The 16,694-nt window shown below is 38.1% G+C and overlaps 1 protein-coding gene across 1 annotated transcript in view; it reads right to left on the reverse strand.

Moving 5' to 3' along the window:
* Positions 1-14,238, reverse strand: part of spata17 (spermatogenesis associated 17) — a 33,501-nt gene extending 19,263 nt beyond the window's left edge. Inside the window, exons 1-8 of the mRNA XM_057344246.1 lie at positions 14,156-14,238; positions 13,828-13,917; positions 12,658-12,739; positions 10,808-10,858; positions 8,962-9,065; positions 5,328-5,451; positions 2,316-2,492; positions 851-999 (exon numbers count right to left, since the gene is read on the reverse strand). Coding sequence (XP_057200229.1) covers positions 851-999; positions 2,316-2,492; positions 5,328-5,451; positions 8,962-9,065; positions 10,808-10,858; positions 12,658-12,739; positions 13,828-13,917; positions 14,156-14,223 — 845 coding nt within the window. The 5' untranslated portion in view covers positions 14,224-14,238. The remainder of the gene's footprint in view (positions 1-850; positions 1,000-2,315; positions 2,493-5,327; positions 5,452-8,961; positions 9,066-10,807; positions 10,859-12,657; positions 12,740-13,827; positions 13,918-14,155) is intronic.
* Positions 14,239-16,694: the final 2,456 nt, after the last annotated feature.

The raw sequence follows: 16,694 nt of genomic DNA on the forward strand, positions 1-16,694 counted from the left end.
TGGTAATTGATCCCGGCATTATCTGCTATGGCGGCTGAACAGACATCACTGGGACTGAAATTAAGCTTGTGATAGAAGCAAAAGAAGCGGCAACATTCCGATGTCTCTTTGAAACATTCCGGAGGAAATTAGCAGGAAACGAGAGTGAGATCCTGGATCAAAAAGACTCTAATCATGCTTCGCCATGCCCTGCAGACACCACATGTATAATACGATTTGCGCAGTAACCACCTCTCCTATTACAGCGGGTTTGGGGTGCTCCGTGTTAATGGGGTTAGCTAATTTACTCTTTAAAGTCGGAGCAAAAGAAAAAATATTGAACATGATTAATAAACATTGCGCATTAAGCTTGTAATTAAAATAAAATGCTAGGGTTCCAAAACAGAGATGGCACCATTCAAATAATAGTGGAAAATGTTATTATAGTAATCTTGTGCTTTCATTTTTGCGCAAAAAGTAGTTGTGTGGATGAATGGCAATTATTAGTTATAATGTCTGTTTTTCTGGCCAGCATTAGTGTTGTTTGTTAACTTATTTAAGCTCACTTGAGATTTCACCATCTGCTCTGTACACTGGGTGGACATAATGCGAGGCTTCTCTTGTTGTGATTAATATGCATCTACACAATTTCACAGAGCATACAACGCCCGAAGACTCAAAATGATGTTAGCGGGATGATGCTGTAAAATGTTCTGCTTCTATTAACATCTATAATCGAGAATTGTGGTTCGGCAGAATGAACTGCGTTATCAAATACTAATTAACACTACATATATCTTCCACAGACTGTATTCAGCTCTGAATCAATACGCTACGTGCATTTCACAGTGTGGCCTGGTGTGTGACTTACGTCTGGTCGATGACGCGAGTCCTCCACTCGTGCCGTTTGAGCTCCTCTCTGGCCTCCTCCAGGGCAGTGATGGATGTGGCCACGCGCACACTCGGCTCCAGGGGCCGGTGCCGTTGCTGCTGTACCTCCAGAGCCGGGCGAAAGGGCCCCTGACAGGTAAGGGGGATAAGGTAAATGTTTTATTGCCCAAACTAGTCTGCCTTGTTATTGATGAGGCCCCTGTGGACGGCCAGCTGGACCACTGAAAGCCAGACTCTTCTCATATTGGATATAGACACACCTGACCGGCACTCGGATAACCAAACAGTGATGATGGTACAATGAGTAGATGAGTGGTACAAACTTAAAGAGTACATAATACACCATTTTAACTTGAGCAAACACACTTGCACAAGTAATAGTTTAGGTGCTTTTAGTTGAAATGTGACCTTCAGACATTGCTGTTTTTAATTCATGCCGGCGCAACACTCTCTGTCCTTGATACTATCAAGACCAGATCAGCACCTGGCACTGACCAATCCCCTCACTTCCCCTAACAATACACATAATCAATCTATCACTCGCAGATGCTTATCGCACGGGGAGCGATGCATGGGGGGGCTCCACCTCAGACCAAAAATAATTGGGAGAGAGACGAGATAGAGAGAGATGGCATGAATGGGGGGCTTATTCTGGGGTCTTTGTAAGGGCAAAATGTAGATAAATAATGCATCTTCGTCTATTGCGAATTGCACGAAAGATGTGGCAGTTTTTTAAATGAATCCCTACTAACTAGGCCCAGCTGGAGTGAAAAGCCGGGCCGGGAAAAAGAACTCGGGCTCTAATAAAATGAAACGACTCACGCTTCATTTCTGCTCACTTATGTTTTACATTAATAGAAACCAATAATAAGAACCAGTTACCATAAAAGTCACGGACCGTAAATAACACAAATGGCAAATACGTATCATCAAATCTCTCTCACAGCTGGACAAGATGACATGCTAGATTTGGAAGTACTTAAAGATGTTCTTTATCGGGGAACCTTTGCATGTTGCGGTATTCCCTCGTTGAGAGTTGCTTAATGGGATCCATGGAATAAAGGGGCTTGGGTTGACAGGCGTGCTTATCACCAGTTATCTGGCTATTTAAATGCTTTCGTTGTATCCAGATGAGAAGAGAGGCATGCTTAATGATATTATTCAAGGTTTTCTAAATGATCTCACGGTGACAATAAATCTCAGCAAAATCACTTTTGTTAATTTTCATCACACTTTTCATTGACTCTAAGGGGACGTCAACAAACGCTGTGATTTGATCAAATATTCAAGCGACTCTCAGGCAACTAAATGAAAGTTTTAAATGACCCAATAACTACATTACATTAACCACACTATAACAAACTATAACATACATGAACTTTGCACAGTATGTTTTTCTAAAATTCCTGCAAAGATGCAAGGAAATAAAAAAGTTATTGGGCAACCTGTGGCTTTTGCTGTATGGGTGGAAGACGTTCTCTGTTTGGCATCAGGTTAAAGAGATCAGAGGTCATTTTAGGAGTCTTCCTCTCTTTAGGAGCTGATCGTGGTTTAACTTGTCTCAGTCTCAGCTCCATCTCATCAGGCTCCATCCTAAACGGTGAGTTGTAAACACCGGGACACTAAAAGGAGCAAAATACAAAACATAGATTAGGCTATTTTATCTACCAAGATTACACGCTCCATATAAAAAGTCTGCATTACAATACGTGCAGGATCAAAGTTTATTAAAAGTAAAAGTAGTTTATTAAAAAAAAGGGAAATTATTAAAAATTCCAAAAATTATAAAAAAACAGCCCGGCCCCTGGTTGAGAATCACTGTCAGCTGCCCACTCCTTCCTCTGACAAATTTCGTTAGCATGAAGTCCCTATTCTAAACGTCCCTATTCGGAAACCTTCCCATCAAACCCCACCGTGAAGCTTCCAAACACATCCACACCCTATTTTAATAACTTATTTGCTATTTATGGACTTTCCCCCTCACCTGACTGGTAACGCTTTTCATTGCACGTCTCATTACAGGTATCCATGCAAAACCCACAGCCAAAACACATTTAGCTCTCAGGAAAGGAACCCACTTTATTCGGTCGACCACAGCAAAACAATTATACTTGTCACCTCCCCCGAATGGACACCCATCCATCACTCTGACATCAGTTACGTTTGCTAGCGTAAGTGTCTGCTAGCTAACTACGAGCTGTCTGATGTTACCGTAGCACTTCAGTGAATCTTGGTATGGCCTCAGGAATAACGGCTGGAATAATTAGTCTCTGATCACATCTGCTTATTAGCAGTGAAAGCTTTGCAACTGTATATGCTAATAACATTTGCAGGTAATACACCCCATTTGGGCTTTGGGTTTGGATAGCGTAGCTTTGAGTGTCACATGGTGGGGGGTACGCCGCAAACTCCCAACTTGCTTCGGACTTACAGGAAAAGAGCAATGATGTTGACCCTCGTACCGAGGAACTACATCTATGTCAGCACAGCCACTTTTGTCCAGCGGAATTTTCTCTGGTTAACGATGAACCATGGGAGACCCATCCATTTCCTGGAGACAAGGTCAGTCTGTGGGAACATAAGTTTCCCAGCGTAGAGACACAGAGAGAGACGAAGCAGGGAGGGGGAATGGAGAGAGTTACACTAAGAAAAAGAGAAAAAAGAACTCGGAAGTGGCTCAAGGCTTTCCTACAACGACAAGCACTTAATTCTGGGTTTGAGGTTTAAATGATTGACCTTTCTTGGGATGCGTCATCGGGTCTAAATAATGTGCATGGTCATATGTGCTATATCAGGGGTTTCCAACCTTTACAGACACCGGTCTACCCCACCCAGCCTCTCAGCTTGTTTTATATTGAGGTCTCTGTGTTTGGTAACAATGTTTTCTTTAATAATGTTTCTTGAATACCAATAATTACCAATCTTATAATATTTAAAGCTTACCAGAAAATTAGATAATGTTTCTATCAGGGCAGTCATGGTATCAGAAACATGGTTTTCGTGGCCAAAAGAATTTGCAATAAAGATCCTATCTCAATATCTATTGAATTTAAAATGTATATTAAAATCAGTCAAATTATTTACATTTTTTATATTGTCTAATCTTGTGTTTTGGTGTTTTGGCCATTGAATCACACTCAAAATACACAAGTGTTGGGAGGAAGAGAGAGAGAGTTTGTAACCATTTTGGCTCTCAAGGTAAAATTTTAAACGGGTGCTGAATAATTTACGACACTGTCATATGTGTAGTATCAACAAAGATAATCATGAATTTTAATAGCTTTAGTCAAAACCGGAATACTGTGAACCCCATTTTATTATTTATCTATTATATCTGTCTATTTACAAATACTTTTGAAAGTACCAAGAAATGTAAAACAATTGAGTATGATTGAAGTATGATTGATGAAAGAGCCATGTTCAATGTAATTGTAAATAAGGCCGTGATAGTCCACATGTGACGTCTATGCAGTTTCACTAATAATCTATTTTTTCTAATCACTTGCACATATTGTATAAGAAAATATTGGCATTAATATGTTAAAAATCATGATGTTCACAGTCACCAAAAATTTAGTATTAAAATAAACCCCTTGCCCAACTCCCCCATCTCTCCCTATCTCATCTGCACCTTTTAACTAGCATGTGGTCTCTCACATCTGTTGTCCATTAGCCGTTAGCTGATGTGTATTATTTCTTGATTTCCTCCCTTAGACTGCAGGCAGCTGGCAGTGATGTCCTCTTGACCTGTCCATGCTGTGGTTGGCACAGAGCGTCCAGTGAACATGCAGAAACATGGGCATGAGCTGTGGTGGCAGGGGCAGGACGAGGGCCACAGGAGGCCTGATGGCCATATAAGCATGAAGGAGAGAGCCCAAAACGCAGTATCTGCTTGCCCCGCACTGTTGCTGAATCAACAACGGCCAGATCACTTCATAATAATTATCAAGAAACATTAAAGCCAAACGAAATGTCTGAGAAGAATATTTTAGCGAATTATTGCAGATGTTAGGAGCTATAAGAATGTTTTTAAGTGCTTTGCACTCCTTATTGATTTTGTGGATTTTAAAGGAGTAGTTCACTTTAAAATAAGCCCCCATTGACTTTTACATAGTAGAAATAAAAATGAATTACGCATTACGACCTTAAACAACTGCATGTACTGTATACAGTACAGTACACAGGATATATCTCAGGGTTGGACAAACTTCAGAATTTTATACTTCACTATAAGTTAAAGCATATACTGGAAAATAACGTATTCTTCAGTCATGGCCCATAAAAGTTGATTGATAATAAAAAAATATAGATTTTTTAATTTTGTTACTTTAAATTCAAATTACAATTCTGCATCTTGTTTGCCATGCACAAGTCTGGAAACTAGTTATTTTTTATAATTCTGAATGTGTTACAACCCTGATATATGTCCACGTTCATCTCCCTGATTCATCTTTGACCTGTTTGGTGCTAAGGAGGAAGTGAAGTCTTTGAGCCTGGAGGTTTTTCTCCCGTTCCTCTTTTTCCAGAGCGATCCGTTCTCGCTCTCTTTTCTGGAGCTCTGCAAATTCTTCCAGATCTCTCCTGGGAGGCAAAGAACAGTACAGATAAACCCACAGTTTTTTCAACCCAGACAGCTGTAAACTCTTGTCTCAGTCCCAAGACATTCGCTGTTTCAGACAATGTTCACTACTCTTGCTGATTGTTCAAGAGAACAGCTATACTGACAAAATAACACTAATACATTCTGAATGTCTGTGTTTTTCCCTGCTATTTCAGGACAGACGTTTACAAAACCGTATTTTACATGATCATTTACAAGGGAGTATGTGTTTTTGAGTGTGGATGTACATGTGCGATTACAAATATACTGTACTTAAAAATCAAAATAATTCTTAGTACAACTTCTTCCACGTTTATTGTAGCTGACATGGCGAATAGCTGTTTTTTATATGATGGATATTATGAAGGCTGAAATTCTGTATTGGGTTTCCAGGTATGGAACTGTATTTGAATCTGAATTGTGAGAATTTATGAAAAAACTATAGGTTTAATGTTTTCTGGTTAGAATCTGTTTTTGTTGTTGTTTTAACAAACATAAATTGTACCAGGAAGAAAGTGTCTTCGTTCAATTAATTTACTTTAAAAAAATCTCTCTTTCAACACGAAGTAAATACAAACATTATCAAATATGCAAAGTAGCCTAGAGTCTGTAGTCTTTGGGCATGTCTTGTTATTGTGGCCTGAGGTTGAATGTTCAACTCTGACCAAACCTGGTTTCCTTTACTTGGCATCTTGCGTTCTTTTTGACCTTAGCTAACCTATATCTCCCACTTATTATTAATTGCACTGTAGTGGACAAAAGCCAAATAGATTTGTAACCATGGAAGGGGATCTCGATCTGTGTCTAAAAGAAGGCTGGGGTAACACATAAACCTCATTAGTGCTGATGGGCCGGTAGGGAGACATGGGAGCAGCTAACTCAGATGACCTTTGTTGTGTCCTTACACGACACACAAGTGCCCTGCGCCCACTGAATTGCATCCACTTACTGTAGAACTCACCAGGTGATAATCACCCATACGTAGCTATCAACAGATAGTGTTCTAAATAATGCACCGTCAGAAAGACATTGATTATACGTGATGATTGCAATTGATGTCATTCTTTTGTTTAAACGGTAACTGTTTGTTTATTTAAGAAGTTTGTTTTAACATGCAATTTATTATAATGTTATTCACATTAAATGTTATTCAGTGTCATATTCGATGTTAATAAAAATCAAGCAAGACTTCACAACTGTATTTGGAGTATAATTAACAGTCTGCTTTTTTCCATCGCTTACTGTATATTGTAATGTCAGTATTTATCTATAAAACAAAACTGTCCAGTTAAAAAGCAAGGGAAAAAAACGAATTATTTAACAGAGCACCAAAGCCCACCAACTACCAGTTGTTTTTCTTGAAAAAGCTGATTTAAAGAGGCAAAAGCTGATTAATTACAAGAAGCTAAATGCGTTTAAGGTTAAAACAAAAAACAAAAACATCAAGATCAATTTTTGGTATATTCTTTTTAATGAATGCAGTAATTTGTGTGATTAAGCATATGCATACCGTGCCCCGTGTATTTTGGAGTCTTGCTTTGATAAAAGACCTGCCCTAAATATTATGAAATGTTTATAATGAAAAAAAAAAAAAAAGGCCTGCAGTTAAGAAGTGAGTTTCACAGATGTCCTTGAAAGGGACACGAGAGAAGGAAACAGTAGCCTAAGCGATGGGAGTCCATAAATTTCCTCTCTTCTTCCAAAGAGTTAAAGATTTGCCACGCTCAAACATTACAGAGAGAAATTTATCTGATTATGGCAGTAATAATTACCCAGCTGTTTATTACAGATAGAGAAATAATTCATGCAGGCAATAGGCCATGGTGGCAATGACACCCCACATTTAGTAAATATGCAAGCCGTTCGGTTCTAATTACTCAAGCCTAGAGGAAGCCCTTATTAAGTGCTGGAACTTTAAGTGTCTTCCTGACAAGTGATAAATTGTTACATTGCACAAATTCTTGCTGTGGAATTGCTGCGGCGAACCCGGGTCTTGACTTCATTAAGGTATGCAAAGAAGGATAGTTGGACAATGAAGATGGACACTGGAACATAGCGGGCCTTGTCGTCAGGCTAGAGCTAATGAAACGACATGGACACTTTGCGTGAGGGGGGATCCTTCATCGTTGGCAGGGAGAGAGGATGAGAGAGGGGCTGCCCTGACTCGGGCAGTCTCTGGCCTCCTATCTTTGGCATGCCGGGCTGGTCGGCCTGTGCTAAATGGGACCATTGGGAAAATTCAAATAATTTATTCAGGCGTCGGTGCTGTACGGATTAAAATCCTGGCGTAGAGACCTTCGAGGGGTGACTAATCAGTCAGTGGGTGATCCTGAGCCCAACGTGGAACAGATTGTCAGAATCGGCACGGTGATCTTTTACTTCACATCTTTGACTGATTGATCGCGACCTCAGAAGCGTTACATAAACATACATAAAAGTCTTTAATGCGCTACCAGATAGCATCTACTGCGAAGAAGAGGAGAGATAGGATGGACAAACAGAACAGAAGACATTGTTTGTATATCACAAGCTGAAATACACTGAAAACCCACCAAAGTAAAATTCTTTACTTTTTGAACTTGCCTTTGTGTAATATAGCTTTAAAGTATGTGCCTATACTGAAAATGATTCATAAACCCACTCTAGGATATACAGTATTCACTGAAATAAAATTTGTGACAACTAGCCTGGGTCTTCCCAATATACAGGTATGATCTATTCATATATATCTATGCGTTATGATAGAAATATATTTGCCATTATTTAAATAAAAACATACTCTGTGACTCTGCCATCTGCATTGGCTATTGAGAAAACCTTTACTAGCAACCACTAAAAAAAAAAACAGAAAAATACCAGTTCCAACATCTGCAAGACATTCTGTAGTACACAGTGGTCCAATGTTTTTTTAAGCATTGCAATGTGTTAGCATGACTCATAGGTGAGAAACCCTATTAAAAATGAACATTCCCACTTAAAGTGAGACTGGATGGAAGGGGGGAGGGTGTTGTTTGGAGTCAGTGATCCAAGGAGCACTTAACAGATTTGCATTTAATTTAAGCTAGACCCTTAAGATATTTTCCAACAAAATATATTGGTCACATTAATAAAAGTGACTACGTTTTTTGTCAAAAGTAAAAGAATATGCATCTTGCTTGTGCCCAGAAGCAGGACTTTTTTTAGAAATGTGCAGGGATGCACAAATCAGAGGCTCATTTTGGATTTCATAAAGTTATTCATTTTCAAGTAACCAGAGGCCGTTTATGAATAATATGCCACTAATGTATATGTCTTGAACATGCTTTTAAATGCAGGACATTCCTTTGTCTTTGTAAAAATTGCAGACATTGTAGACATTTTGTGCAAGTTAATAAAGTCTGCAAGTGTTTGTTTGAAGCAGGCAGTAAACAATAGAAATGTATTGACGTCTCCTTATTTGCGCAGTAAGTTAAACATTATTAAATGAATAAAAGAAAAAAGTCTGTTCTCACCTGATTTGATTATTCTTCCTGGTCAGGGCTTGCAAATATCTCTTGCGGGCGTAATAGTTGTGTACATACTTTCTAATGTAATAGCCCCGCCATCTCTTCTGTATCTGTAAAAAGGGTGAGTTTTGATTATCTGATGCGTTTCTACCCTCCATAACAAAAATACAAAGTGTTTACTATTTCACTCTATGGTAACTTCCACTGAAAAATCACAAAATATATATATTTTTTGCAATCGGAAAAAGTATTTGGAAGTTGCAAGTTTACAAGTCAAATCAAAGGCAGAGCCAATTAGAAACGTCCTTTCCGTCACTGTCACTTTAAGGGTGGCACTCATTGTCACTACACGAGGAATGAGAGTGCTAGTTAGTGTCACTATGACAACTCCACCGAGGGCCCAAAACAATGAGGACACATGTCCTTCAGTCTAATTAGGTGCTTAAAACAATAGCGAGTTAAAAAAATAATAAGGCAAAAACAAAACAAAACAAAACAACAATTGCCATTGATCAGTAGTCAATAGATAATTTTATATAAAGTAATTGCAGGCTTGGATTCTGAGTTCTTCGTGACCTCTTAGACTAGTAAAATCAATGATGCATATTGCTCAATTAGATCTAATACCAATCGGGCCCCCCTTGTAAACACCGATTTCTATTAAAAGGCTAACACTGTGGCCTCTGGTAAAGTGCATGATAAACACATTATAGGAAAAGAAATGACTAAAAAGAGTGATTCACATAGAAGTTTCAATCACGGTTTGCTTTTTCTGTATTCATTTCAATATCTACTACTAGTGACCTTGAAATATTGCTCAAATCAGTCCTATTATGAATCATGCAGACTTTCCCATGCTTTCCAAACTCAAAAGGACAACTGACAGTCTATGTCATCCATCCAACACACCCAAACTGTTACTGATCCTTCAATAGCTGTTTTCACAGTCAGGCTTTATTTTTTTCTGCAGATTTTTACATTGCTGGTGCTTCCCGGACATAACACTCTATCTTTTACAAGGCATATAAAAGCTGTCTGTCCTGTTAACCAGCTTCTGTTTGTGTATAAGTGCTGACGGGACCTTTAGTCTCATATTCTGTGACCCCAGAGAAGAGGTCAAGCTTCATTTTTCAAATTATACTCGCATAACAGAACTGAACGAGGTGGGCCCTAGATTTAACGCAGAAGATATGCGTATAAATCACTTCCTCGGTTCACGTTTCTTATGATGTCCAAAGATCACAGTAGAAATATGTGATCCTCCATAGAAATGCGACATTTTTCAATAAGCTATGAAATATCGTAAGACTTGTAAAATTCTTTAAAAGTTTCACCTCAGGGAGGTGAGCAATTGTAAAACTAAAGTTTTAATGCATACCAATACGTCTATAAAAGTGCCAATGTATCACTCAAATATAAACCTGTTTGATTTATAGGCTGTGAAATACTGTATGTTGGACAGATAGAGCTACCTTTTTTACCAGATGCAGACCTGATGCAAAAAAATACTGCTGCAAAATTTTGCTTATTTATGCATTACTTTAGTTTTCATGCATGTACTGTATGAATGATTTTTAAATTCATTTACGTCTATAAAATAGTTCAATTTATTTTAATTTTTAAATGACTTACAAAATAGTTTGCAAATGCGACACTTTTTTATTTAGAAAAATATGTAAACACTCAAAAAATGTAATTATTTAAGCATAAAATAATATTACTGTAGGTCCTATTGTCACTTACATTTTGATGTAGTTATCAAGCACCAGTAAAATCTGTTTAGAGATTTTACCCAAATCAAATGTGTGACCCACTGACTTTTCACGCACTAAACAGCAAGAGAAATATTTACCTTGACAGCCATCTTATTGTAGAGATGTATCTTCATGATAAAATATGCTGCCTGTGAAGAGAGGGCGACAGCATTACGCTACAAGCACTGCGATTGAGGTCTCTGATGTTTTTTCTCAACATGCGAGGAATAAAACCCTCTTTATACATAATACATAAAAGTCACGAAGACACAGCAGTAGATAACAGGGTGGAGTGGCAAGTCATACTTTGTATTGAAAGGAAGCGCCTGTTTTTAATATGTAATGCAGACACGGCTGGGAAAATCTATGGAAGTCATGGCGGTAAGTAATGGAGATGTATGATGGTAAAATGCTCTTCGCTGAGTTTGATAATCGATAGAATTCCGCTGAGGATGTACCGACTAACCATGGTGAAGAATATTCACAACACTCAAGGCTATGATTAACACACATGGGACACAATCAAAAAGAAAGTTTAAAATGATAATCTACCTCATGGGAGAAGAAAGACTTAAATAAAAGACAGATGAAAAAAAATTGTGAGATGGTCTTCTATAGAGATCTCAAGGCAGGCCATTATTTGTAGTATCATTCTCTGTAAATAGTTACTTTTTTCAAATCTGAATTTCTGTCAGTCATTTACATTTCATATTTTATATTAAATATAGACGGTTTCTGCAGCAACAACATAAACAAACGTTATGTTGCCCAAGCTTAACTTCCGGTAAGAATCTATAACTGTTGAGTAGTTTAATTTAAAGGAATACAACTAATATAGTAAAATATTAATATTAGGGATGCACGATAAATTATAGGCCATATCGGTATCGGCCAATAAATGGTCATTTTTAATGTTATCGGTATTGGCCGATAATAAAATTTATGCCGATATATTAAAGACCATAAATAATTTCCTTCTTTCATGATCATTCACTTACTGCTATTATCAAAACATTGCTGATGTAGGTATAGTATGTAGATACAGTATTTATGAATGTGTAAATTATAGGAACAAAAGCATATTGTTTGAATCAGACTGCTGTCTGAATGCTTTCTGGCTTGAGACCTGTTAGACATGTGGCTATTGAAAACATTTTCTGGAAGAACATCTATAATTTGTTTATTAAATATACCAGAAAATTTTGAAGGTTAAATAATCGTTAACTAGTGTAAAGTAGGCTTGGTACATGATTTTCAGGGGAAAAAAGAGAACTAATGGTTACCTTATTTTCCGCGTTGAATGTTTTCAAATAAAAGCAGTTGTCCACTTTTTGCCTTTTGTTTCAGTCTTAGGGAATTTTATATTAATATTTAGTAATACTGTATATCGGCCAATATATCTGTTATCGGCTTCCAATGTTAAATAATTATCGGTTATCGTTATTGGCCAAAATTTACATATCGGTGCATCCCTAATTAATATGAAGTAATATTGATATAAATTAAATATAAAACAAATTGCTATATTATAACGAAACACAGACCAAAAGTTAACTTCGGGCCAGGTGCGTGCATCCAATGAAACCGTCTAAACTGTAACTTCTAATTTACTCCAATATTGTAGATAATAGAAAACAATTTACATTTCAGGAGGGCATAAAATATTATGATGGCTAATGCAGGTCATACAAGAACATACAGTATATTCTTGTTACTGTAGGCGTAATGTAATCTATTACATGACCCCCTTAGTTTTAGGAAGATAGACGCTAAGTTGTTGACCCCTGTAAAACATGGGTGAGATAAAAGCCTTTCATAGGAAATCAATATGATTTGTCATATTACAAACTTATGTCAGATAAATGTAAGTCACGGCATGCCTGTTAACCGCTTAATGTTAATGAGGATTTTCATAACACAATCAATATCACAGGTCTCCACAACTTACCTTTACTCTGTGTCTGAACAGCTTCCTTGAGATAAAACCTCTCCATATTCTCTGTATTACTGTTGCATTCTTATGCAGATGACTGAAAAATATTTAAAACAACACTCAGCAAGCTGCAAGTTTATCACATTCTTAAAGATGATAAACTTGAAAACAAAAGAAATCCTTTCAGGGATCACCTCCCCTTTTCCCTCAGCCTGCCCGTGGGGTCCTTTTGTAGACAACTGTACATTTGCATTTATCATTAACCCCCCTCTAAATGCATGTCTATGGCAACTCTGAACTTAACATGGCCATTCATTTCCAAAAGGCCATTTATAACTCAAAAAAATCAATGCGTATGGGTCGGCGGCAACCCTGGAGCTGCACTCAAGAAGCCTAGATTGTTCCTAATTGGCCACTTAACACATTGATCAATTAACTAAAGTAATCTAAATTAACCTACTGTCTGGGAGTTTGTCTGCTCAATACACAGAAATATGCTGAGGTTACACACTGTAGCGCCCTGTGCACTGGCTAATTCTTACAGAACAAAATGCAGAAGGTTTAGGGTTCAGGAGCCACATTTAGGTACCGTATATGTCAAAAATGTACACTTATATGCCTGTTCTAACATGCACGTTTGTAATGTTTACATAGTTACATAGCAGTGTATAAAAACAGCTTTCTGAAAGGTTTCGGAGTTACAATCCTCATGCATACTTATACTAAAGCACGACTAAAATTAAAAGTGATAGTTCACCCAAAAATGCTCACCCTCCTGTCATTTCATAGCTGCATAAAGTATTCTTCTGATGAATACAGAGAACGATATTTGGAAGAATGTTAGCACTTTTCAATTCTGTGACATTGACTGCCATAGTAGGAAAAATTCAATGGTAGTCAAAGGTGCCCCAGAACTGTTTGTGTTCCTAAATTCTTCAAAATATCTCACTTTGTGTTCAACGGAACAAAAAAACCCCACAATATTTGCTACCTACTATGGTAGTGGAAGATGTCACATAACTGAAAATTGCTAACATTCTTACAAATATCTTTCTTTGTGTTTAACAGAACAAGGAAATGTATACAGGTTTGAAACAACCTGAGGGTAAGTAAATGATCACAGAATTTTCATTTTTGAGTGAACTATCCCTTTAAATGAACGCATATTGCTAAAAATGGTCTTACCTGAGGTATGCTCTCACCTGGCAACCTCTAAACCAGCTCTGAATTTTGACAGCAGCCTGATTATCTCTCTTCCTGTTCTCCTCAGCAATCCTGTAAAATCAAAAGCTTTAAGTTACTTGAATATTAAACTGTTTAATGTATATTGTCTTATCCCTCAGACTTTTTAAATACCGCTTTACGTGAAGCATGCTAGCATACAGTACTAACGGTATGGAGAGGAAACCTGTTGACATTCCATTTATTTTACACGCAAAATAAAAACAAATGTTTATAGCTGTAACGAATTTAACAAGCTGCCATATATGAAACAAACTTTATATCTGGTTACCTGTTTCTTATGAAATATTGCTCTTTCATTTTCTCAAGCTGAGCGTAAAGTTTCATAAGTGTCGCCATGTTTTTTAGAGTTTGAGTGTGTCCATGACGACGGAAGAGACCATTAGCACATCGCGGGTGGTGCTGGCGCAGGGCACGTACAACTTTGACGGAAACACAGTGCACGCTGAATGCGCAGGAGTTCAAAGGAAGTCGAGCTGTATGTATGTATCAATCTGTCTGAAAGTCGCATACAAAAATCTTGTCAATAATCCGCCTTTGTAAACACTTCACACAGTTCGATTTGAGTTATTTCCACTAGATTCTCCACTTGATCTTTTAGATTTTCGCCACAGACAAACCTTTGCAAGTGCAGCGAATTGATATCCAATGATATTGTAATTAGTTTTTGGACAAAAAGTCCATCACGACCAACTGTATGCAAATGTATACATCTCCAGTATGAATTCCCAAGAATATAATATGCACTTTTAATATAGTTTACATTCGCAAATATGTGAGATTTCCCCCCTCTTATTGCACCTGCACGTAACCACTGGCTTTCTAGCAAAATGACTTAAGGTTTTGAATATTTTGTTATTCATATTTTACGGCAGCCTACTATTGTAATTCAGTAACCGGTTATTTTGTTATTGTTGTTTTCAAACAAATAGAGACCTGTTTAATTGTTCACATTCTCGTTTGCTCTGTTGTAAAAATACACACCTCAAAACATATTGCTACAAGAACTATTTTTTTACGGCTGTTTTTAAACGAATCCTTTAGCGAAAATGAAAATATCAACCATTAAGGACAAATTTCTCGATGTTTTCAGAAATTCTGTCTGGATGTGGTAGAGGCAGATACAATACAAGGCGTCCTACAGTACAAGATCTCGGCAATACGGATAACCACTGACAGACGCCAGCCAATTTGCTGTCCCGCTGCACCAGAGCAAAGCGCTAGAAATATGGGCAGAGGAGTGACCCTTTGGCTGTGTCGCCCATCCATCCGAACCCGGTGGTGGGCTGGCCACCGTGGTAATTGCCTGCGAAACAGTGTTTTGACAAGCCAGACGGGTGTAAGCCATCATTCTAGCAGCACGGTGATGAGGTGTCACCTGGAGAGAGCTGTTTAGAGCCCACATGTTTACATGCAGCCAGGTGACCCAGTTTTGCCCCGCATCACACCACTACTGCATTCTTTACACCGACTTCAGTTCTAGAGATCACACCTTGTTGATTATGTGAATAACTTGTATATGGTTGTCATATGTGTCAGGGTGGTTTTTGTGGTCTGTATGGAAATACATCTCAAGTTTACTATATAGACTATTGGCAGCAGTAGCTACTTGAAATACATGAATAAATAAACAATATGTATTTTTTTACTAAACAAATATTTCCTCACAATGGTGCGACCACTGTACTGTAATTGCAGTGATGGCCTTTGTTGCTTTTGGATGATGTCACCTATCCCCGGCTGCCTTTGTTTCCTTTAAAGGATAAAGGTGTGAGTGTTCTGGCGCAAGAGAAAATCATATTTTTATTAGCTGGCCTTTATCTGGGGAAAAGGTAATGAATTGAGTATTGTGTAAGATGGTTTAATCTAGAGGTGTTTTATCATTATTTGCAGTGTGGTTCCACAGAGACAGCAGTAATCCATTAAGAAGGGGGCTGATCCTGCGAGGGGTTTGATGAAGTTGAGGCTCCTCTGCCCCATGCAGAAGGGCGTTTAGTGCTGCCGGCCCCACAGCTAGTGTGCAGGGATACATCACCTGCATACTCCTGCATGCTGTTTCATCATAGCTCTTCTCTCTCCAGTGCTTCCGAATGGGCTGGCCACTGGAATGGCAAACTCGCTTTTTTGTCTGTCATATTCATTTTTAAAATCTCTCTCTTATCTATCTGTACAATAAATACAAAAATGCAGAAAAAGTAAATACGTTTATATTATACGCTGTATAGAAGCAAGCATGCATGACGGGATTATCAGGCAAGCTATACCTCAAATATCGCATGCCTGTCCAATTGCTTAGTATTCATCATCTGGTAATTTGCGTTATTTTCCATCCTACCTCAGTTTTGCATTTCCTTTCTTCCCTCTTCATCTTCCTCTTTTCTCTCTGGCAACATAATTTCAGCTAGAGGAGAGCTCTTTTTCATGTCCCGAAGAAAGGCTTAGCTCGTGTTTGATTGAGGTCTCTCCCATCTCACACAGGCGCTGTGTTTGTGGATGCCGCGCCAAAGAAGCAGATGCAAGGGCCTATTTGATGGAGGCACATAATAAAACATATCATTTGCGTTTGCATTTTCTCTGCCGTAGTATCAGGCGAACAGATGCTTCTGCACAGTTTTATTTGCCAAAAATCATATGGATTGTAGTTAATGGAAAGGGGGGTGCTCGCCATCCAATTTTGAAGAGAGCCGAAGAGAGAATAAATCAAGCTATGTTGTTTTCTGTTATCTCTCTCTTTGTGGACGTCCACAGTAAGCCAAACTTGCCTCTTTTTATCATTTCACCATTCATCTGTCGGTTACCGTTTCATTTCT

This window comes from Triplophysa rosa, linkage group LG10, assembly GCF_024868665.1.
Source record: "Triplophysa rosa linkage group LG10, Trosa_1v2, whole genome shotgun sequence".
NCBI classification, from domain to species: Eukaryota; Metazoa; Chordata; class Actinopteri; order Cypriniformes; family Nemacheilidae; genus Triplophysa; species Triplophysa rosa.